Source organism: Stegodyphus dumicola, chromosome 2, assembly GCF_044657685.1.
Source record: "Stegodyphus dumicola isolate Sdum_Otavi_A_Nest chromosome 2, ASM4465768v1".
NCBI lineage: Eukaryota > Metazoa > Arthropoda > Arachnida > Araneae > Eresidae > Stegodyphus > Stegodyphus dumicola.
The window spans coordinates 16,262,264-16,285,932 of NC_140769.1; the positions used below are offsets into that span (position 1 = coordinate 16,262,264).

General features: G+C 34.3%; 1 protein-coding gene across 1 annotated transcript in view; it reads right to left on the reverse strand.

The window, feature by feature from the left end:
* Positions 1 to 631: 631 nt before the first annotated feature.
* LOC146998361 (uncharacterized) overlaps positions 632 to 23,669 on the reverse strand; it is a 34,343-nt gene continuing 11,305 nt past the window's right edge. Inside the window, exon 2 of the mRNA XM_085810467.1 lies at positions 632 to 1,904. Coding sequence (XP_085666593.1) covers positions 813 to 1,772 — 960 coding nt within the window. The 5' untranslated portion in view covers positions 1,773 to 1,904 and the 3' untranslated portion in view covers positions 632 to 812. The remainder of the gene's footprint in view (positions 1,905 to 23,669) is intronic.

Below are 23,669 nucleotides of genomic sequence, written 5' to 3' on the forward strand. Positions count from 1 at the left end.
AAAAAGTGAGTGACATGGATAAAGTATATTTTAAGGAACTCAATGTATTTACATCAATTGTTTTCAAAATTATTAATTCATTACTACTACATTTTACCAAATTCTTGTAAAAATGCATTCAGTAACTGGTTACTGCACAAAAGAAACTGGTGTGTTAACCACTGAGAAATCTTTTGACATCAATCTTTCTACATTATTGGGAGAGGAGAAGTATTTTGCTTTTATAAGTGTATTGGCTTATTTTCAAGACCAAATAGTCTGGAAATGAAGAACTTGTATACTACTCATTACACATTAAAGACATTCAGACAAGACACACATTAAAATCTTTCAGAAAAATCACAGCACATTAAAGAAATTTGTCATGGGAGGGAATCTGAATTTTAATGAGCTACTTATAGCAGGTTTTCATACACAATAAGTTAAAGAAACTATTTAAAAGACACAACGAAGCATATTGATAAAGTTCACTATTAATATTCTGTTTCCCCCTCAATAAATGCAGTTTCTTTCATTATTTCCATTGTTAATGGTAAGTAACTTTTATTTACATTTTAAGATGCTTATCTGTTAAAACAGATATGGTTGGATCAATTAGGAAAACTGGGATAGATGAAAATAAAATTCCAGATTTTTTTTTTTTTTTTTTTTTTAATGATATGATTAAAGCTTTCGGAGTAAGACAAGTCATTAATCAATACGAAAAGACTGTTCATCTTAAACTGGTTTCAGGAGGACATGTGTTAAGGTAACTTGGAGATCAATAAAACACTTCACTCCGCGTTTACAAGTCTGTACTACTGCTTCGAAACCTATAGACCTGCGTTGATGCATCCCTGATAGCATCTAAATAACCCATAATCTTCGTCATTATCATCGTTATGGCCACCATTTTCATTCTCATCACCTGAAGCACCATGATTGTCATCACCAACATTAATATCATCATAGTCTTCATTGTCATCATCACTAATATTTCTATCTGAATCATCATCACTGGTATCAGAATCTTTGTCAACAACCATTTTCTGAATTAATTCTTGCTGCTGCCTGTTATTTAATTTACTCCAACTGAAGACGGCTGGCACATTGTTCAGTTGTGCTAGGCACAACCCATAGAAAAAAAGCCTTTCTAAAAAAATCTCCTGATTCTGAAACTCGCCGTTCATATATCGAGACCAAGTTACAATTATTTTTGAGTATGGAAAGCCATTCTCTTCATTTGAAGCTAGAAATTCTTGCTCTTCCAGTGATAACAGATCCCAAAAGTAAGGGATATATTCCTCTAAACAATAAGTACAACTTAATCTAAAGCTCTGATAATCGGAAAGTCTCTTCTCTATTATTAAAAGTTCAGCAATTTTCTGTTCATTTAGCCGCCCATATGTAAAATCCGATGGCTCCCAATAATCAGCAGTTAAGTTGCTGGTAATATCAAATACAAACTTCCACATGCCAATCCATTTGAATAGTTGCACTATTATCCTCTCAACATTACCAATTAAACTTTCCTTCAGTGTATGTGGCAGGGAAAGTGTCCTCCACAGTGTTTTATATTCCTCTGAAATGCAATCCATCAACTGCAATCTTTGTACCCGAGCATAATTTACATATGGAACACTCCATTCGATACCAAACAGATATTTTCGAAAAGTCCAGTTATCACATAGTCTTATAGCCAAACTGTTAAGTGTCTGTTCCTTCAAAGAGACTGGGGTCTCTACACGACCCCTTGTTAAGCATTCGTCAACATATGATTTCTTAAAATTCATTTTTCTTCTTGCCTTCTGCGACTTTGGTTAACAGATGCTTCCTACACAAACCGCTTTCAAATAAACTTTCAGGGCAGTTGATGACAAAGCTGAACACCTCTGTAACTCTTTTCTGATTGTTGGTTCCTTTTCCTGCAATTAAAATGATGTTATAATTAGGAATCTGTTTCAACTATAGAACAACTAATTAAAGAATAACTGCAAAATAGCTAATTTACAGTTATTCTTTAATTAATTTATAATTACATGATGATATATATATATATCTGAACTCTACTATTATGAACTTAAGGGCCTGAAAGTTGGGTTCACTATGTAGGCTCTGATAAGAAAAATGGACCATATAAGTAAAAATTTAATGATGAATCACAAAGGAGGAAAAATGGTTAAAATTGTTAAATCTATCATAAGAAGTGAATAACAAATCAAATTAAAAATATATTAAGATTTAATTACAAAATTAAATCATTTATATTATGTTATTAAAGAACAGCGAAATTGATTGTGAACAATCCATACTATAATAACTTTACACTTAACTACTTAGCACAAATATAATTCCTATAATTATAAATAATTATTTTATCCAAAGCAAAATAAAAACAGTAAAAAGGAGTAATATTGACAAATTTGCCTTCAATCTTTAACTTCCAAGAAGAAAAATAATCTGCAATATTCTGCTGGAAAATTTTGCAGATTGAAGGTAAATTTTATCCAAAGTTACAAAGCAAAGATTCAGAAACTTTTATGAAGTATACATCTTATGTCTTGCAAGAACCTTATTCAAAGAAAATAACTTGAAGAGCATTTATACTAAAACAATATTTAGTCCTTACGTCATATGATTCACTACTTCCTCTTTGCCTGAACAGTGAAAAATTCCTATATTTATATTGTATCATCAGCCTTGAATACTGTCTGACATCTTATTCAAAAATTTGAACAGACTCAAAGGACTCATTTATGTTCTTTGATTCAAGGGTCACTACACAATATAGTGTCCTCAGATATATAAGTACACCTGTTATAAATCCTCAGCTGATACAACATAATAAGATGCAAATAAAATTTTCCTATTCCAAGGATGTTTGACTGAACTAAAAAAAGAAAAGATTACCATATTAACACCAAATATAATTTTTATTCACCAACTCAGTAGTCAAAAACTCATTTACTATTATTTTAACAAATTGGATTTCACAGATAAAAACTGTTGCCAAAAATGATAATACAATAATATGCAAAGTAAACATTTATAATTATTAAAATATTTATAGTTATTTTCAAACTAATTATTTACATTTTATGCCCTTACATTCACTCCCCTTCCAGTAAAGAACATTACAACATTACGTTCGAAAGATTGGAAGAAGTAATGGTGCTCATCATCAAAATAATAATAAAATTAATGTATAAATAAAATATCAGTTTTTGAATCGTAATTCTACCAGTTCAAGCTGATTTGATTTTAGGCTGAGCCACAGTTATTTTGGTTTGAATTTCAATGGAGGTAGGTTGCCAAGGTATTTTGTGGTACATATCACCAAAAAAGACAAGTTTCACCAAAAAGACAATAGTATGCAAAGTAAAAATTTATAATTATTAAAATATTTATAGTTATTTTCAAACTAATTATTTACATTTTATGCCCTTACATTCACTCCCCTTCCAGTAAAGAACATTACAACATTACGTTCGAAAGATTGGAAGAAGTAATGGTGCTCATCATCAAAATAATAACAAAATTAATGTATAAATAAAATATCAGTTTTTGAATCGTAATTCTACCAGTTCAAGCTGATTTGATTTTAGGTTGAGCCACAGTTATTTTGGTTTGAATTTCAATGGAGGTAGGTTGCCAAGGTATTTTGTGGTACATATCGCCAAAAAAGACAAGTTTCATCAACGTTGTCAATTTGTTCTGGAGATAACTTTTCACTATTAATGAGTTCAATCAATTCATCTGCAAATAGTTTAGTAGCTTCATTATCAGCTGAAGCTTTTTTACCTAAAATTTTTAATTGCCTTATATCACGGCTATTTTTAAATTTAGTTAACCAACCTGTCGAATATGTGCACTCAGTTTTAAGTTAATTTCTTAGTAAAATATTTTAGCTTGGCCATTAGCATGTGACCCCTCAATGGCACACCCTCGCTTCAATGTTGTCTGACGCAGTCAATTATCACTTTGTCATTATTTTCACTTTTACAATTATTCACATAACGAATAATTTTTCTGTTATTCATTGTGAGCAGAATGCTGAAATCCACAAAAAATTCCAAAAGTTCCTTTTTCTGTTTTCTTATGTCATATACAGTTGACTTTCCAATGTCATACTCCTTGCATAATTTTGACACAGATATATATTTATCCATTTTTTGCAGCAATTCCACTTTTTGTTTAATGGACATCGAAACATGCTTTGTAGATCCTGTTGCAGGTCTTGAATTAGAAACTTTTTTCGACATGATCAAAAGTTGAAACTTTTAATTTTCATCAAATTGCTGTAATAAAAACAGCCTGCAAAAAAATAATTAAGCTGGATCAAATCAAAAAGTTAAGGAACAGCACAGTTTTCTATATTGGTGAAACTTCTTGGAATTGGTAAAGTATAATTTTAGCCTAGCTTAATAGCGTCCGCTATACATTATTGGCTTATGTATGATGAGATCGGCGACGAAAAGACGAGTTGTTCCTCTACATTTTGTCTTACTTGTATTGTGCACCGAGATAATTAAGCCTGATTATATTAGTTTAATTATTTATTATACTTATGTCTAACTCTTGCATATGTTTAAGGCATATCTGAATCCTGAATAAATAAATTCCCACATGTACTTAAGGCTTATTAGCCGGTCCTATATATCTTACCACCTCATGCAGTATCTGCGGGTCCTAAATTCTGCTACCAATCACCTCCCTAAGTCCTAAATTCTATAAATAATTACATCCTTTAGTTTTGTTTCTCGGTGCTTCTCGAAATTCCAAAAATCCTGTCTTCCCTAAATTTTGCTGCCTGGTGCGGCTTTACCAGTCCTGGGTTTATGTAAAAAACAAATCGGTTATTCTTAATTCAAATAGCACTAAATGTAATCTTTTAGCCTATGAGTACAATTAACAAAATCTATTTTTAGCATACGTAAAGAAATTTTTGTTTTTATACGTTTCTTCGTCAATATTTTTTAGCGCATTTAACTTTTAAATCTGTAATTGTTGCCAAGCGTAATAATGTCAACATAAAAGGTTACCATACTCTTTGTACTAATATACTCATGCAACTTAAATGTTTTCACGAAACCTTGACTTCACTTTCCACGGCCGCAGTATCTTTGTCTTCAGGTGGGTGCGTTCGCACCCTTATTTATTTACATATGCAATTGGCCTAAGGCATATGAAAACGAGCCCATTAAAATCCTAATGTGATTGTGTACTATACCAGAGACCATTAGGATTAGATCGCTGCATGAGTAATTACTCAAGTTGTCATGTGTTGATAAACATACAGTGATGCGGTGAAAAATACAATAAATAATGATTCGCCAGGTTGGTGTTAGGGATATAAAATGTTAGTAGGTGTAAAATCAACGATGCTTCTGTCTAGAATGTTTCGGTTTGAGATGTACGCTAAGCAGATACGCAGCTATGGAGCCAAATTATTGATCACACAATTCTTTGCTAAATTATTTTTCCTACAATAACGAGGTATTAATTTAGTGCTGAAGGGAAATTAAGAATCGGAACTGTCCACATGTTTTATTGTTGGGAGAAAAAAATTAAATGTGCATGCATAAAGCATTTAAATAAAAAGTTGTCACCAGTTTTGAGATCCAAATTTTAGATCATTTCGGATATTGGACATCCGGATCTCGGACTTTGTACTGCACGGACCTTCACATGGATGTTCGAGTTGCTTCCGAACTCTGTCAATGTGAAGAAAAACGTGAGAAGCTGATTCTAAATCTTTATGTACAAATAATTTAGAGATACCTTTTCGTTGCATTTCTTTTGCTTGAATTAATTCCATATACTTTTGAAATTTATGTATAAAAGTTCCAGACGGTGTATGATTTATTTTCTCTTCAAAGAATTCTCCAGAAAGTTTAATATTTTCTCCATACACCATTTACGCTATAGTACAGTTAATATCATTGTGGATTGCTGTTCGTATGCCTAAACTAACCATTGATAATGTTTCACTCCAAATTTTATTATGGGCCCTAAAAGCAGCCTTTACTGATCTATGGAGCCATTCCACTGCGGGTGATATGCTGTAGTGCGTGAATGCTTAATGCCACAGATTCTTGACAGGGTTTGAACTATTTCAGATAAAAATCAAGTTCCTAAATCAGTTATTAGATGCAAGTGTATTTCAAATCTTGCTATCCAATTACTATAGAAAGTTTTTGCTAAAGTATCTGCCAAGATGTTTTCGAGTAGAATAGCTTTCATCTAATTTGTGTATCTATCTATACATGTTAGAAAGTAGGAGTTACCATTTGATAGTGGTAATGGACCAACAAGCTCAATGTATACTTCTCAAAATCTTTCTGACAGCTTTTGATATTCGCCAATTGTTAATTTTGTATGCCGGGATAATTTAGATTTTTGACATGGAATACAAGATTTCGCCCTAATGCTGAGCATGTTTTTTTTATATTTGAATAAATAAATTTTGAAGAGATTAATTTGATTCCAGGATGGGATAATCCGTGAAACTGATGAAATATTTTCATATGATAACTCTCGGGTATATAGGGTCTAACATGCTTGGTTGATGTATCACACCATAATTTTTTTCCAGATGGAAGGGAAAACTGTTTAAAAAGTCAAATTTATAGATTTCTGCAAGATATTAAATTCTTTATTTCACTCTTGTTCTTTAGCAATTCCATCATAATTAAGGCAATTTCTTCGATTCTGGATAATGTATCCGCTACTATGTTATTCTCTCCTGTAACATACTTAATATCTGTTGTAAATTCTGAAATGTATTGGAGTTGCCTAATTTGACTTAGAGATGCTCTATCTGGTTTTGGGGAAAATGAATAGATTAGGGTTCGTGGTCAGTATACACTTTGAATTTTTGTCCTTCTAATAAATATTTAATGGAAAGATAAATTGCAAGAAGTTCATGATCATATGTACTGTAACTTTGTTGTGTTACATTAAGTTTCTTGGGTTAGGTTAGGTTATTTAATTACGGCAAAGCCCCAAGGGCCTATCTGCCCAAGGGGAAGGATGCCTTCGCAGAGGACTTTCTAAGGAAAACTGGCTTGTATGCACGCTACACACAAGGAAAACCACAAAAATGCCCATGCAACCAGCCCGTTCGCTGTATTCGAGCCTCAGACCGAACTACCAGTGTTCAGCAACTTTACCACTCGGCCGCTGGTGGGCCTTAAGTTTCTTGGGGAAAAAAATCTGATTGGTTTCCAACTACCATTTAATAAAAAATGTTGCAAAACTGAACCTACTGCTGAATCCGAAGCACCTGTGAACAACGAAAAAGATAACCTGGGTCAAGGTGAGAGAGTATAGCTTGTTGACATTTTTCAAATTTCTCAATGGCTTCATCTGTCCAAGTTATTTTCCAAGTATCTCTTTTCTTTGTGCCTTTTAGGTAGTCATGTAAAACAGCTTGAGTACTAGCGGGGTTTTTCAAAAAATGACGGTAGAAATTTAAACATTCCAAGAGAGGTTCGTAGTTGATGAACAGTGTCAGGCAATTTAATATTAAGAATAGCTTTAACCTTAATTCAAATATTTGAATACTTTTTAAAATGTGGTTGAAATCTTTTACTATCGGGGTATAGGATAACAATTTATTGTTGGTGCATTCAAACATCAACAATCCCCGCATGGTCGGAAGGAAACATATGAAGGGGACTGGCTCAGTGTGATTTCGAGGGACGAATAATATCATTTTCTAACATATTGTGACAATCCTCATTTTTGATGGAACATCCGTTTTAAATTAGAGGACTTCCTATTTTCAAGAGAACTAATCTTCAGGTAAATTAACAAAGGACACCCCCTTGTGTAGTTTCCTTAAGAACTACCATCCAGTGTCCGCTAAATGAATGGAAAGTAATTCAACAAAGATAGTCGTAAGGGCATCCACCTGTACGGTTTCCTTGCGACAATAACGTAAATGGATGAGAACAGGTTTTTATGTGAGAATTATGCTGACAGAGATGCTATAGGCTATAGTCCTATAACATCTCTGTCAGCATAATTAAGCATAGTTTTGTTAAGTTTTAAAATAAATATTTAAAAGATCTCTGGTATGATTATTCATCTATCTCAGATGTGTTTACGCTGTAATACATTGAAATTCCTGTTTTGCTATTTGTAATCGCTTGGAATTCAATTGTCTAGCTCTGGAATAAACAGGTTGTCCTCTAGTTGCAATATAATGCTCAACACCCTGCTTAAATGTTGATACTGATAAATTTGGTTTTGCTAAATCTGAATATTGTTGTAACAAATTAGCATATTTAGAATTTTTATCTAGAGTACTAACAGCATGATAAAGAAACGCTGCTGTTACATTACTTCGAACAGATAGATTAGTTATGCCATCAATTAATTGCTTATTATGAATGTCAACTAAAAGTTTAAATTTATTTAGAAAATCAGCTCCTATAACAGCTTTATCTACTTTAGCTAATATAAACGGAAATTGGAATTCTCTTCTAAGTCCTAAATTTAAAGTTAAAATTTTAATTCCTTAAGTAGGAATTTCCGTTCCATTTGCTGCGTATAATTTAAAATCAACTTTTGTATTATGATTATTCACAGGAATGAGACTAACATCAGCACCCGAATTGCAGTCCTGTGTTTTTGTCCTTCACAAATAAACAAAACGTGCGGCTGACGTTGATACCAGCAACAGTAGTAACTGCTAATCCTGCTTTGCTATGGAGTTTTCTGACTTCTCCTGCCAAGCACATGGTGATTAACATTTCTCAGGTCGATAACAATTGCCAAATTTAAAATGAAAAAATACAATATTTACTTTTCGCATTAAATCTCTTTTTCGAATGACTATAAGATGTATTCTGGTGATGATACCTATATCTTGGCCTAGAACGATCATTTATTTGCATAGAATCAGTTTTTGTTCTAAAGCAACTATTCTTGCAAATAAAGCATCATTAGCATTTGTCAAAACAGTGTAAATTTCTTTTCCAGATTTCATCTCATGAATTTTGTCAGCCATCGGGACCAATTTCTCTAAATTTTCTTTACTGACGAGAAGAATATTCTTGATAAAATCGGCCATCTTGTCCAACAATAAAGATTTTAGCACTTTTTCCGGAAAATCATCTGTAGCTAGACTTTTTATTTGCTGCAAAAATTGACTTGTTTTATAATCTCTGATGTCTAATCCAGTAACCAGATGCTGAATTTGCTTATTTTGACTTTCTTTGAAAACATTTAAAATCCTTGTTTTTGCCATAGAATATTTATTACGCTTAGTATCTCAAATAATGTCTCATATATTTTCAACATACTTCGGTTCAAGCAGAGATATCAAATAATTGAATCTAGTCTCAGTCGTGATTTTCTTTATTTAAAATTGGGCTTCCACTTGTAGAAACCAAAAGTCAGGTTTTTCACGCCACAATGGTAGAATTTTAATGCTTACTTTATTCACTTTGGCATCTATTAATGCAGTTTCTTCTGGTATGTTTTCCGTAGTCATGCTAAATTAACAAGTTGAACGCTGTCGCATCACCAAGTACACCTGTTGTGAATCCTCAGTTGACACAACATAATAAGATGCAGACAAAATTTTACTATTCCAAGGATGTTTGACTGAACTACAAAAAAATAAAAAGATTACCATATCAAGACCAAATATAATTGTTATTCACCAACTCAGTAGCCCAAAACTCATTTTCTATTTTAACAAATTGCATTCCACAGATAAAAACTGTTGCCAAAAATGATAACACAATAATTTGCAATTTGTAGCTACTTTCAAACTAATTATTTACATTTTATGCTGTTACAGATATGCTTATTGTGTCCTTGTTCTTCTAAAACTGATTTCACCTTTGTCGTGAAGATAAAAGAAAAGCAAAGTATTAATCTGCAATTTGTAGCTACTTTCAAACTAATTATTTACATTTTATGCTGTTACAGATATGCTTATTGTGTCCTTGTTCTTCTAAAACTGATTTCACCTTTGTTGTGAAGATAAAAGAAAAGCAAATTATTGTCCATTATGGATAAAATGTGGATACTAAAATTTTGAACGTGGATGATTTGATGAGTAAGTAATTAGTACATTCAAACTTGCAGAAAAGTCTGGAATAAATATGAAAAACACAAAAAAGTTTTTATCAAAGATATCCATATATTTCGTTATATCAACATGCATACTTTTAGAGGTTTGTTATATAGTGGTATAGAATGACATTAAATGTGTAAGAAATTGGATGGGATGAAAAGGTTCAACATAGCAAGGTTTGAATGCATATACAGTCAAAAGTCTTTAATCCGGACTCGTCGGGACTTCGGTGATTCCGGATTATCGGTTTTTCCGGATTATAGATCATCAATATAAATCTGGTAAGATGGCATGCAGAAATTATAAAATTAAAAATATGAAACCATAATTTATGAAATAAAGAGCAATTATGATTTAAAGGGTATCAAAATTTACAAAAAAAAAAAGCTTAATATTTAGTTGTTTACTTTATTAAACATTTCTTTCAACGCGCGCATGCGTAAAGCATACATTACGCATAATCGAAATTAGAAAATTGCTAACAGAAAACTATTTGATGTGTATTCGTGATATTTATAATGATGAGGAATTTGATTTAAATCATATCAAAGACGGAGTACATCGAGATGAAATACTACATTTAGTAAAGAATTATAAGTCGAATAGAATAAAAACATCTGCCCTGAAGATAAGGATAGTGCTGACAGATCAACTTCCAGTTCACTGCGCGCAGCGACGTCCCCCCCCCCCCGCAGAGCAGCGTGAAATTGATAAACAGATTTCGGAATGGTTAGAAAAAAAGGATATGCTTTTATCCATTTTTTGCAGTGAATCCACTTTTTGTTTGATGGACATCAAAACATGCTTTCGCTTTCTAGATCCTTTGGCAGCTCCAGAATAGGAAATTAAGTTCAAGCTTACTTTTATAAAATTGCTCTAACAGTCTGCAAAAAATAATAAGCCGGATCCAATTCGAAGATTAAGGAACAACACAATCAGCAACATTAACTGAAATATATAATTAGATAATTTTAGCTTAGCTTATACCATCTGTTATACATTAAACGTGCATGCGTAAAGGCATTATGGGAATGTGTAAATGCATATGCGCATGCATAAAGTAGCTTTGAGTTCCGGATTATAGATCATTCTGGATTAACGACTTTTGACTGTATATGTAATAATAGCAAATTCCAAGGAAGCACTGATGTAAGAACACCAAGATGTAGAAGCGTAGCAATGTTGTTTAGTGTAGATACTTTATCCATATTAATGAGGAACAAGTCGAGCTGGGTTAAATTCCTTTCTTATTTAAATTCACATTTGTGGCCACAATTAACTTGGCACTTTAATTGTGACTATTTCCAGAACATTTACATTTTTTATACTATGGCGATAGAAGCAAGCATAATGAAGCATCCATGCAGCACAGAAGTTGAGGCTGAAAGTGGCGCATTTATCCAATACAGAAGCTCATCAAGAGGAAGGTTTTGGTTTAGTTTAGAAAAGTTTCAGTTCTGAAAATTGTGAGGTTAGGTTCCGAATTAGTTACACCATAGATTTATGCAAGCCATGCAAGATGGATTGATCTAGAAATGATGCAATCCAGAGAAGTTATTACGATTTTTTGAATAGAGACATAGAACATTTAAATTAGTTAAATTACAATTAATTAGTTTAAATTATAATTTTGTTTTACATATTTTTTATCTTACACACACATACATACACACACACACACACACACACACACACACACACACATATATATATATATATAATTTTAGACCATTTCATCCTTAATTAAGTTTTAAATTACACCCAATTTTATCACAAATCACAAATTTTATTTCAAGTGAAATTATAAGCTAGGCTAAAATTATCTTTACTGATTCCAAGACATTTCACTTAATGTTGCAGATTGCGCTGTTCCTTAATCTTCTAATTGGATGCAGCTTATTATTTTTTGCAGACTGTTAGAGCAATTTTATAAAAATTAAGCTTGAACTTTCGATTATGTGAAAAAGAGTTTCCAATTCTGGAGCTGTCAAAGGACCTACAAAGCGAAAGCATGTTTCGATGTCCATTAAACAAAAAGTGGAATTGTTGCAAAATTGGATAAATGGTGTCTCCAGATACGTTAAAAAATTTATGGCCAGCTATCATATTTCACGGTGACGACGATGAAGATGATAGCTGTGAATCTGTAGGTTTTTAGACATCGCATACCAAAGGTGAAATTTTCCAGTTATTGGATTTTGTAAAGAAATGTGGAGAAGCGGTAATAAATGAAGATGATATAACAGAAGTTTTTCATTGCGACGACAATGCCCCAATCATCAATCAATTAACGGGCGGCGAAATCTGTAGTATGGTTCTAAATCCAGAAAATACCACTTCCAATATTGAAGAAAGTGACGGAGAGGTTATTGAAAACAAAAAAAATTTCGATTGACAAATTAGTTGGTATTCTTAACACAGCAATTACAGGACTTGAACAGTGGAACTTTGTAACTGAACAAAAAATTATGTCTGTTTATAGAATTAAAGAGAAAGTATTAGCACAATAAATAAAGCAACCTTAACAATTTACATTGAAAAAAATGTTTAAATAAGTAAAAAAATAAATATTGAGGGTTTTTTTTTTTTTTTTGTAAATTTTGATACCCTTTAGATCATAAATTACGGTTTCATATTTTTAATTGTATAATTTTTGATGACATCTTACCAGATTTAAATTGATCTATTATCTGGAAACAACCCTAATCTGGAATCACCGAAGTCCCGACGAGTCCAGATTACAGACTTTGTACTGTATAAATAAGTAACTTAGTCACTATTTATTTGAAATTAATGAAAATTGGAATATATGAAATTAACAACAGAGTTATGTACTTAACAGAAAGTAAAAACTTGGCCAAGGGGGGAGGGAGCAATGCAAATCTGTCATGCAGAAAATCTTTAATAATGTGAAAAATATTACATGGAACAGCAGCTAATGTAACGAAACTATAGTAATACATGTAACTATAGAATGTAACGGAATCGAGATCTTTATTGAACTACAGAATCGAGAACTTTAATTTATTTCGATATAAGGTTTTTCAATAGCATTATTAAATGCTTCACTGCAGTGAAGCACTACTGTGCTTCTATCGTCTTATGCCAAAAAGCTGCTGCACTTCTCTGGTGTTATGCCAAAAATGTGTAAAAGCACAACTGTGCTGCTGTTTATTATTGTAATTTTTAAATTATAGAGAGCAGTTGTATTCATATCAATTGTGGTTTCTATTAATATATTTTAATTGTGGTTTTTAATAAGATACAAATTTATTTCTTAGGCATGAGGGGCTATTATAGTGACTCAACATTTGACTGAATGATCATTTTCATATGTTGTATTTCACATTTCGTCTTTACAATGTGTTGCAAAGACAAAAGTAAAATGTCTTCTTAAAAAAAATTGCCTGAGCGAAACTTGCGACACTGTGAGGTATGAAATAAAAAAAAAAAATGGTAGTGGAATTAAACGATGCAATTTAATTTGCACTATGTGTAAAAAAGGGATTTATGGAATTTGTGCAGCAAAACACTCTTGTAATAAGTGAGAAGAAAAATTATTTTGTTCATAAAAATTACTTTTTATATAATAATTAAGAGTTTACTAATTCAGAAGTCAAACAACAAAAATCAGCGTTAATTTACAAAATTTTCACAGGACTAGTTTCGATGGTTTTACCGAACCATCATCTTCAGCTGCAAAACCGCAAATGAACAAGATAGGAAATAATGTTTAGATAAGATAAGAAAGCCTGGACAAGAATAAGCAAGTGGCGCCATCTGTTGGCGAAACCAGAACTAAAACATAATTTCTCTAAAAGCCGAAGGCAAATTTGGATTGGAATTAGGATCATTAACTAGAACAGAAAGATTTTTATGAATGTGAAATGCCTCTAGAAAATCCAGTTCTCCAATGGAAGATGTTTTTTGAATAATTTTGGCAGCAGAAAAATTGAAAGTGTGATTTTCGGACCAACAATGTTGAGCAACAGAAGACTTCTGTGTTTCCTTTTTTCTAACATATGCCTCATGTTCTTTGGCGCGAAATTTTAAGGCTCTCTTAGTTTGGCCAATGTAAATTAAACCGCACTGGCAAGGAATTCTATAAATACCCCAGGAATTCATATCTGGAATGGGGTCCTTGAGTATAGAAGTTGGAATTTTACTGATGGGAGAGTAAACAACCCGAAAGTTAAATTTCTGCAAAATATGTGCAACTTTATAGCTAACTGATGGAAAGAAGGGAATGACAACAGAATTTTTATAATCTCCTAAAATAAGAGTGTGGCTTTTAGTGTGTTGAGATGAGAATTTTTTAACTGCTTGATTAATAATGTTGGGTGAAAAGCCCCTGTCAATAGCTATTGCTTTTAAATAATTTAGTTCTTCATCAAGGGCTAGTTTGGAGGAGCAAACTTGAAGAGCACGGAAAACATAGGAATAAAATGAAGCTAACTTTTGTTTAGTCGGATGACATGATTTAAAGTGTGGTGGAAGGCAAACCGATGAAGGTTTACGGTAAACTGTAGTACTGAAGTTGGATGTGTTATGTGTGACCAGAATGTCGAGAAATGGAAGAGAATTGCAAGTCTCAAGTTCAAAAGTGAACTGAATAGCAGGATCAATAGAATTCATTGTTGAAAGAACTCTATTTAAATCATCTTTATTACCTTCAAACAGGGTAAAAGTATCGTCTACGTAGCGGAACCATGCCGGGAAGTTTAAAGTTTCAAATAATTTTGATTCATAATAATGCATGTAGATATCAGCCAGGATGGGACTGAGGGGGCTTCCCATGGGTAATCCCTCAGTTTGCTTGTAATATTTATTTTGGAAAACAAAATGTGTTTGTTTCAAACAGAGTTGAGTGAGAGAAATTAGCTCATCAATTTCGATGCAAGAGAAATGAAATTCGCGAAGTCTGGTTTCTAGACATCTTAATGCACCCTCCACTGGGACATTGGTGAATAATGATTTTACATCAAAAGAAACCATGAGTAAATTACGAGGAGAAATGTTTTTAACCTTTTTTACAAACTCTATTGAATTTTTTATGGTGTAAATGTTATTGTCTAATAGAGTGGAAAATCTAGAAACTAAATATTTAGCTAATGGATACGAGGCAGTACCTAAATTTGATACAATAGGACGGAAAGGAATACCACTTTTATGAATTTTGGGAAGAGCATATAATCTGGCACAATTCGCAACAGATGGGATAAGCGAATGTTTTAAGTTGCTTGAAATGTTCTTATCTTATCTAAACATTATTTTCTATCTTGTTCATTTGCGGTTTTGCAGCTGAAGATGATGGTTCGGTAAAACCATCGAAACTAATCCTGTGAAAATTTTGTAAATTAACGCTGATTTTTGTTGTTTGACTTCTGAATTAGTATTTATTCGGCGTGTTATTGTGTCTTAATTAATTAGAGTTTATTATAATCACTTCTATTATTCTCTCCCCCCCAAAAAAAAACACCCAAGCATTTATTTTATTCTACATTTTTAGCATATATACAAGAAAATTCTTCAGAACTCTGTTAATTTCTGAACTAGTAAAAGAAGGACCTTTATTACCAACTGTGTCTGCAGAAGCATTAGTCCGAATCATACTACGAGGGGATCTATACATGCTCAAAGGGTCTGTGGGAAAAACTTCTGTTAAGAACCTCATTTAAAATTTCGGTTAGAGTAGATTGAAGGGTGGCCTTTGGTTTATCACTAAGTTGTTATTTCATTTATTGCCAATTTGTTGTTTCATTTATGGTAACCTGAGTAGTTGAATGCTATGGAAACCCTATTATGACATAATTGGTTGGGTGATTGTGGTGAATTTGAATGATGGAACGGATTTTGGATAAGAAGTACATTATTTTGTGGTTTACATGGTACAATGGCTGAATGTTGAAGTTTCCACTGAATATTGTGAAATTAATTTGAAGTTTCTGTATGATTTGGAACAAAAGAGAAAAAAAGCATTAATTGACTGGTATGTAAATGAATGTTTACTTAGTTGCCATTATAAGTGTCCCGTTTGTAGGAAGAAAATGCATATGCTTGAACGTCAGAAGAAACCTGCACTACGGAGGATATTTTTTACTTTTATTTTTGTGAATTTATGTGGCAATGCCAGGATACAGATTCTAGTTCAGATAATTTTAGGAAGTTTTTGGATGCTATTATGGAATTTTGTTTGACTGAAGACAGGAAATTTGTAAATAAGGTAAGTGGATATTTCCTTAGTGTAGTGCTATGAATTTCCTTTTTATGTTATTTCATTGTTTAATTTAAAATATAGTTTACTGAGATTATAAATTTTTTGTTTGCTGCTCCTTTGACTTTTTAAGTGAAAATAGATCAATGTATTCATGGACAAAGTCAAGAGAGTGTGCAATGCCTAAATTATGCAATTCTCTGATGTTTTTTTAAGTGAAAATATGTCAATGTGTACATGGATACCAAGTTTGTTCAATTCTTTGACTTGTTATTTGGGATTTGTGTAGCGGCGATTTTTGGCGCAAAAATCGGCACTACTCGGTGTCCATGTACCAAAAATCGCCAAGGGGAACCCGCAAATATATTTTTACCAAAATTTCTTCTAGTGATATTATATGATTACCAAATGGGAGACAAATTCCAGTTTTCAGAAAATTTTGCTTCACATCATTTATTTGTATACATTTTCTTCCAAACATTCATTAGAAAAATCTCTCCAGAGTTGCATCTTGGAGATTTGAGCTGCAACCATGTCTTAAGTGTAGATATTTTTGTTTATACAAGTCTATAGGATTAGGATTGCCATTTCATTGAAACCTACATCTAGCAGCACTAACATCTCTCATGCATTTAATTTCAGTAGTCGACCAAGGTACCTCATGAATCCTTGGCTTTTTGACAGGCACAAAAGCCTTTGATACATTATACAGCATGCAGATAAAATTTTTTACCAGGAAGTTTAAGGCATTCTTATCTGTTTGGCAATCAATAAATTCTGACAGCTTATTAATTGGCTGCTTACATGTATAATAAAATATAATCAACTTCTTTATGTTGAAGATTATCTTTGTCGCAAACAGAGTAATTAGAAACTACAGACAGATGAAATTCAGCTGTACTGTGATCAGAGAGACTGGCTGACGGCAATGCAAAATATTCTCGAAAGGGTCAGCTTCCACAACGGTAATACAGCTTGAACATTGAGTACTACAGAATGCAGGACTACAATTTTCTTATTTGATAATGAATTAATTTGATAATGAACATATTATTTATACTTAAAAATTAGCAAAGCTCAAAACCTCTGGAATTCAAAACTGGATTATGCCAAATTTCAGACTTACTATCGGTATTCCTAACCCAAATCTATCAATTACAGCATTTTAAAGTTAATGCTCAATTAATTTTATGCAAATCCTAATCAATATTTCTGTTAAGTTAAAAAATAATATGAGAAAAGATTAAAATAAGTACTGTGAGTAGCATGAAGACTCGGTATATTACAAATCACAATTATTAATGTCAAGCTAAGTAGAGAGCTCAATTCCACACAATAATACCAGCTTTAATGATATAACTATTATCAGAATATATCCAGTAGGATAAGTTGGGAACACAGCGTTTATTTGAGTGAAGCTACTGAAGAAGAGATATCAAAGCCAGAATTTTCCATATTTAAAACAAGTTGTTGAGTAGCCTTTTTCGAAGGATGAAGATTAAACTGAATAATTTTAAGAATAGAAAAAGAAGAACTAGGCATAAATAATTTGAGAAATAATTATATTATTTGTAAAAATATGAAAAGGACAATACTTTGAAAAATGTTTATGCCTGACATCGACTTTCTTGCTAACATCCCTGATTTTGCTATTTTCAAGGATGCAATTTATACAAGCTTGGTTTTCTTGATTTTGTTTAGTCCTCACTTTTGTGTTCTTTTGCACATCTTACACAAAGTTTTTGCTGGCTGCTCCTTTGTGGTTGTAGCCAAGGCATTTAAAGTATCTATTTATTGTAATAAAATCTTCGGTACTGTTTCTGTTATAGGAACCGGATTCAGAAATGTATGAATGTATGCATGTGCATATGCATGTGTGTGTATATATATGTATACACACATACATTCGAACTTACATATACATTGACTATCAATAAGTATTTGGACACTTGTGATAGAAAAGAAAAACTAACTTTATTCAAAATCAATAGTTGGTAGAGCCTCTACGAGAGGTAATTACAGGCTGGACCTCCGGGGCATACTTTCCACAAGTCTTTGTATGACAGCTAGTGATATTTTCTTCCATTCGGCTTGGAGAAGACATAGAAGTTCCTTCACCGATTTTGCAAGGGTAGTGCACCCCTGAATTCGGTGATGCAACTCCTCCCAGAGGTTCTCGATAGGGTTCAGGTCTGGGCAGGCCAGTCCATTCGATGAACTCCATTGGCACCATACCAAGACTTGGTTAACGTCGAAACATGACAACTGGCATTGTCGTCCTGAAAGTAACAGGGGTCCAACCTGTAAAACTGCCACAACGTAGGAAGCCCATTGCCATCCAAAATAGTTCAGTAGGCATCGGAGTTGAGCTTACCATGAATGGGAACCAAGGGTCCCAGCCCATACCAGGAGAAACACCCCAGACCAAAATTGCACCTCTGCCGAACTTGACTGTTAGCACAATGCATTCTGGCAGGAGACGTTCTCCAGGTAGACGCCAGACCCAGACCTTGCCATCCGAACGGTAAAGGGTGAACCTTGATTCGTCACTCCAAAGAACCCGTTTCCACTGATCTACGGTCCAATTTCGATGTGCTTTGCCCCACATTAGCCAAGCAGCGCGGTTGGACTTTGTGATCAAAGGCTTATGGGCAGCAGCACGACCATGAAAACCAAGCAGATGTGCTTCCTTATGGATGGTATTCACTGAAACTCCTCGCGGATGAGGGCCATCGGTTGGGTGTGGTTCTTCCGTATTTCTCTGGACAGCACTCGTCGGTCTCTATCTTCCAGTTTCGTTGGTCTGCAGACTCGGGGGCACATTCCGACAATCACCGCTCACCTTCCACTTCTTAATCACATAGGCCACTGAGTGCCGCCTGAGATAACCACTGAGTTTTAACCATTTCTCCTTCTTGGAGTACACAGTAGGCGCAGCCTGTGCCTTTTTCCGTCTTTGAGCCATCTGTATAAATGGCAAATGCCTTCTCATTTGGCGGCGTGTATTGCATGTATATTGTGTGCGATAAATCAGTATCTGCAGGGTGTCCAAGCATGATCGGCTTGCGCTTCTCATAGTCTGTATGGTAGAATGTCTTTTGCCACAGAGAGACGTTATTTTCTAGGCGCAATGTCCTTACTAATAGTGATTCTCTCTCCACTAGAAGGTCCAGTGGAGGGATACCCGCCAGAACTTGCAGTGCCGCAGTTGGGGATGTTCTATAACCTTTGCATATGATCAAAAGTTGCATTCTTTGTATGGTGAGAAGCTGCCTTCTCATGTGGGCAGTAAGCTTCCTTCCCCATATGGCAGCCCCATATAATATGATCTTTTCTGAGATTGTTCTGTACCAGCTTTTGAGCATAGTGATTGGAGTGCCCCAATGAGGTCCTGATGTTCTAACCATGGAATTACTAATTTGATTTATTTTCTGCTTAAGCTCTTTAATATGCGGTACCCAGGAAAGCCTATTGTTAAATATAATACCTAGATATTTAAGGTCAGTGACCTTTTTTATAGACAGTCCATTTAGCTTAATGTTGGGAATCTTATTTCGCGCTCCATGCTTACATATAAACAGTTGTTTAGTTTTATCTGCTGAGATATTTAATTTGTGCTGATTTGCCCAGCTTGCAAAAGTATTGATTGCGTTTTGTGCCTTTAACCTAATGTCCGTGCTACCAGAAATGACCAATAAAAAGTCGTCTGCGTACGCCTGGATACTCACTCCTTGTTGTTGGTCATAAAGCGCAAAGGCTGTGTTCGCTACAAGATTCCAAAGTGTAGGTTCTAAGCAGGAACCCTGGGGACAGCCTCTTTCCAACTTGACTTTGAGTACATCATTGTCCGTTGTAACCTGTATCCAACGATCCTGCAAGTAGCTGCGTATAAGATTCAGGATTTCCTTTGGACATTTGATGATGTCTAGGCATTCGACGTTTATAGACTTGTTCCTGCACATGTGGAAATTAAGGCGTTGCAAAATTACTTTTTCTAAAATCTTACTGATTGAAGGCAGTAAGCTTATGGGCCTATAAGATGCCGGGTCTGACGGATCTTTGCCCTGCTTGTGGAAGAGTGCAATTTCGGCTAGTTTCATGCTTCTAGGGAAGTGACCGAGTCGCCAGCAGGCTCTGCATAATTTTGGAAACAAACCTGGGAATTCTTTGTGAATTTCTTTAACAATGATATTATCTATACCATCGGGACCTGGTGCTTTTTTGTCTGTTAAGGCTTTGATGATATTATGAACTTCGTGGTCTGTAGGAAGAGTAATATCTCTGTTGCTGCTTTTCCAGCTTTTCCTATTAAACTTCTGCCTTATTTCTCTGTGAGTTACTAAATCAAATTCCATCTGGTCTTTAACAAAGATTGTTTCTAGGATAGTGTTTAGAGCTTCTGTTTTGCTTTTTGCATCTTGTTTTACTTTAGCGGTAAGTTGTAGGGGTTGAAAAACCTTATTTGTGGCTATTTTCTGTAATGTGCCATAGGTTGCTTGCACGTTACTGCAGTGCTTACGCCATGACTCTTGTTTCGCTGCCTTGATTTGCTTTTTGTATTGCGCTAGCTCCTTCCTGTAGCGTACCAACTTTAATATTTTCTGTTCTTCATCATTCTCCGCTTGCACCTGCCTTCTTAAGGCTCGTATTTTGCTTCTTCTTTGCTTGAGGTGGTTGCTCCACCACGATGTAAATGTTTTCGGCTTAATAGCTTTAAGTTTGTAGGAAGCTCTTGCTGCCTGAGTTAATTTAGTTATGATGAAGTCATATGTAGAATCCAGCTCCTCCGGAGAGTCGCAGTTATCCAGTTGTTCCAAGATTTCACTCACCCATGGCCTGAAGTAAAACTTTAAAGTAGTGTGCCCTCCGTAGCAGGTCTTGAAACGTCTTTTTGTTAGGTACGTGAGTCTACTATTGATCTCATATTGAATTATACGATGGTCACTCAGAGAGGGTATGTCCATTATATCCCAGTTGTTTATGTACGCTGACATTGATGATGAGACAAATGTGACATCTGGCCAGCCTTTTGCTCTTCCATTGTCAAATGTAGGTTGAGAGTCTTCTTTATTTATTACTGTCATTCCGTGAGCTATTGCATATTCTAACAATTTCTGCGCTCTGCGATTTTCTGTTTGTGCTCCCCATAAGGGGCTGGTGGCGCTAAAGTCACCCGCCACTATGGTATTCTGGAATGTTCGCAGTACGGCTGGGTTTAATTCCTGTAGCAGGCATTCAATTTGCATGCTTGGGGGAAAGTAAACGCAAGTGATTGTTATTTTCATGTTGGAGGATTCTATCAAGATTGTTACTGTGTAATCTGTCGTATCCAGAAGCAATGGACTTAGAGGGCCGTTATACAAGATGGCTGCCATTCCCGTACTGGAGGCGTAGGATTTACTTGTAGAAGGTTGGCCAAGAAGTTTGCCGTCCCTCAAGTAAGGTTCTTGTAGGAGTGCCAGGTCTGCTGTACTGGAGGACATCACCTCCATGAAATTGAGTGTGGCTGCTCTTGCCCTTTGGAGATTGCACTGTAAAATTTTGATGTTAGACCGATCTCTGTTGTAAACTTTCTCTGTTATTGAGTGGACTCCCTGGCTGAGCTCATACTCGCCAATACTTGTCTGTAACATGGACATTTCGATGCACTTGCTGGATGTTGTGTGTCAAAGGTGCTACCTGTCTTCTCGTTCGCGAGGCTGCAGTTGACACAGTTGATGGTAACTGAGTCACACTTTTCTAACAGGTGACCTTCACCACACTTGGAGCAGGCTGTATCCGACTTGCAGTAACGTCTGAAGTGCCCAAATTTTTGACAGTTGTAACACCATATCACTTGGAGATATTCTTTGAAATTGCAGGCGCAAAGTCCAATGTAGATTCTTTTCTTTTCTAATAACTCTTCAGCCTGTTCCGTTGCAACACCCACTAGCCAATGGTAGGTGTTATCCTCCTTTGGGTAGGAACGAATAGGGAATATAAACTCTTTCGTGTTACTTGGGAACAAGTTGGAGAAGGTCTCTGTGATATCTGTAGCCGTACTGTCCTGTGGCATGCTGTTTCCTACACAATATATACCGGCGGAGTCCGTGACGTACTTTAGGGACGCAGATATCGTAATTTGCATAGGTGTCCAAATACTTATTGGTAGTCAGTGTATATATGCATACAAGAACACATACACTATACATTTCTGAATCCGGTCGCCTGATAACAGAACAACAGTACCAAATTCTCTATTTTACAAGCTGACCACTTAAAATCCAAAAATCCAAAACATAGTCATTTACAATATAGCTCAACTTTCCTTTTGACGACAATATGCTTTGACTTTTGGTATTTTTTAAGAGTAAAACATAATTTTATGCCGTTAACAGATTAAGAATCACCAAAGATATCAGGATTTTGATCAAAGAGAATAGTTAATCATCAATTTCATTTCGCATACTTTTATAAGCAAGAGTTTTCCGCCTTGGAATAGAAGAAATTAGCTTGCTTTTGTTCTTGATTTCATGTTTTATTTAATCATGATCAGCAGAAGAAAACAATGCACTAAAATTCTGTTATTACAAATAGCCCTAATATTTTTACTTTTGTAAGTCTTAATATCAAGAGTTGAAAAAATTTTCCAATTCAGCATCTGCTAAAACAAATAAATTACAGTCAACTGACAGATGGCATAAATTTTCTCCCCTACACAATAATTAGCAGATTGTAATGTTTCAAAATCTTAATTATAAGAGGTTTTAACTTGCCCAAAGCCGTCCTAGCATGTTTTTTCATCTCGCCATTCGTATTACATTTAGACAAAAGAGCTAGGTTGATGGCAGCATAATGATTTTCAAGATATGTGTAAAATGTGTCAAGATCTTTGTCCACCATTTTGATGTCTCATTCCTTTTAGTGTATTAATTCTTTTGAGAAAGGCATCCTATATATGCATTCTCTATGAACATTCTCACAACCAGGCATCGCTTGACAATGAGCTTAGGAAATGGGTGATATATATATTAGTTCAACTCATTGCAAATTAAATTGATTGGAAACTTTTATTCATAATCATGAACAGCACTAAAAACGTATACAGAAACAAAACGACAGACTTCAACCTTCAGCACACCTGACACCAACACATGGTGAACGAACAACCACATGGTCAACAAAACTCTTTAGTCAATATTACAGTTACATATGAAAATTTAAAAAAAATAACATAGTTCTGAAAATTCACACACTTAATTAAAAAAAAATTGAATACACATTATTACAGTTATTAGCAATGACAAATAATTATTACACTTTTCTTTCATAATTTGATTTTTTTACCAATTTCTGAGCTATCACCAGGCCACTGAAATACTAAGTTCAAATCCAAGGTATTGG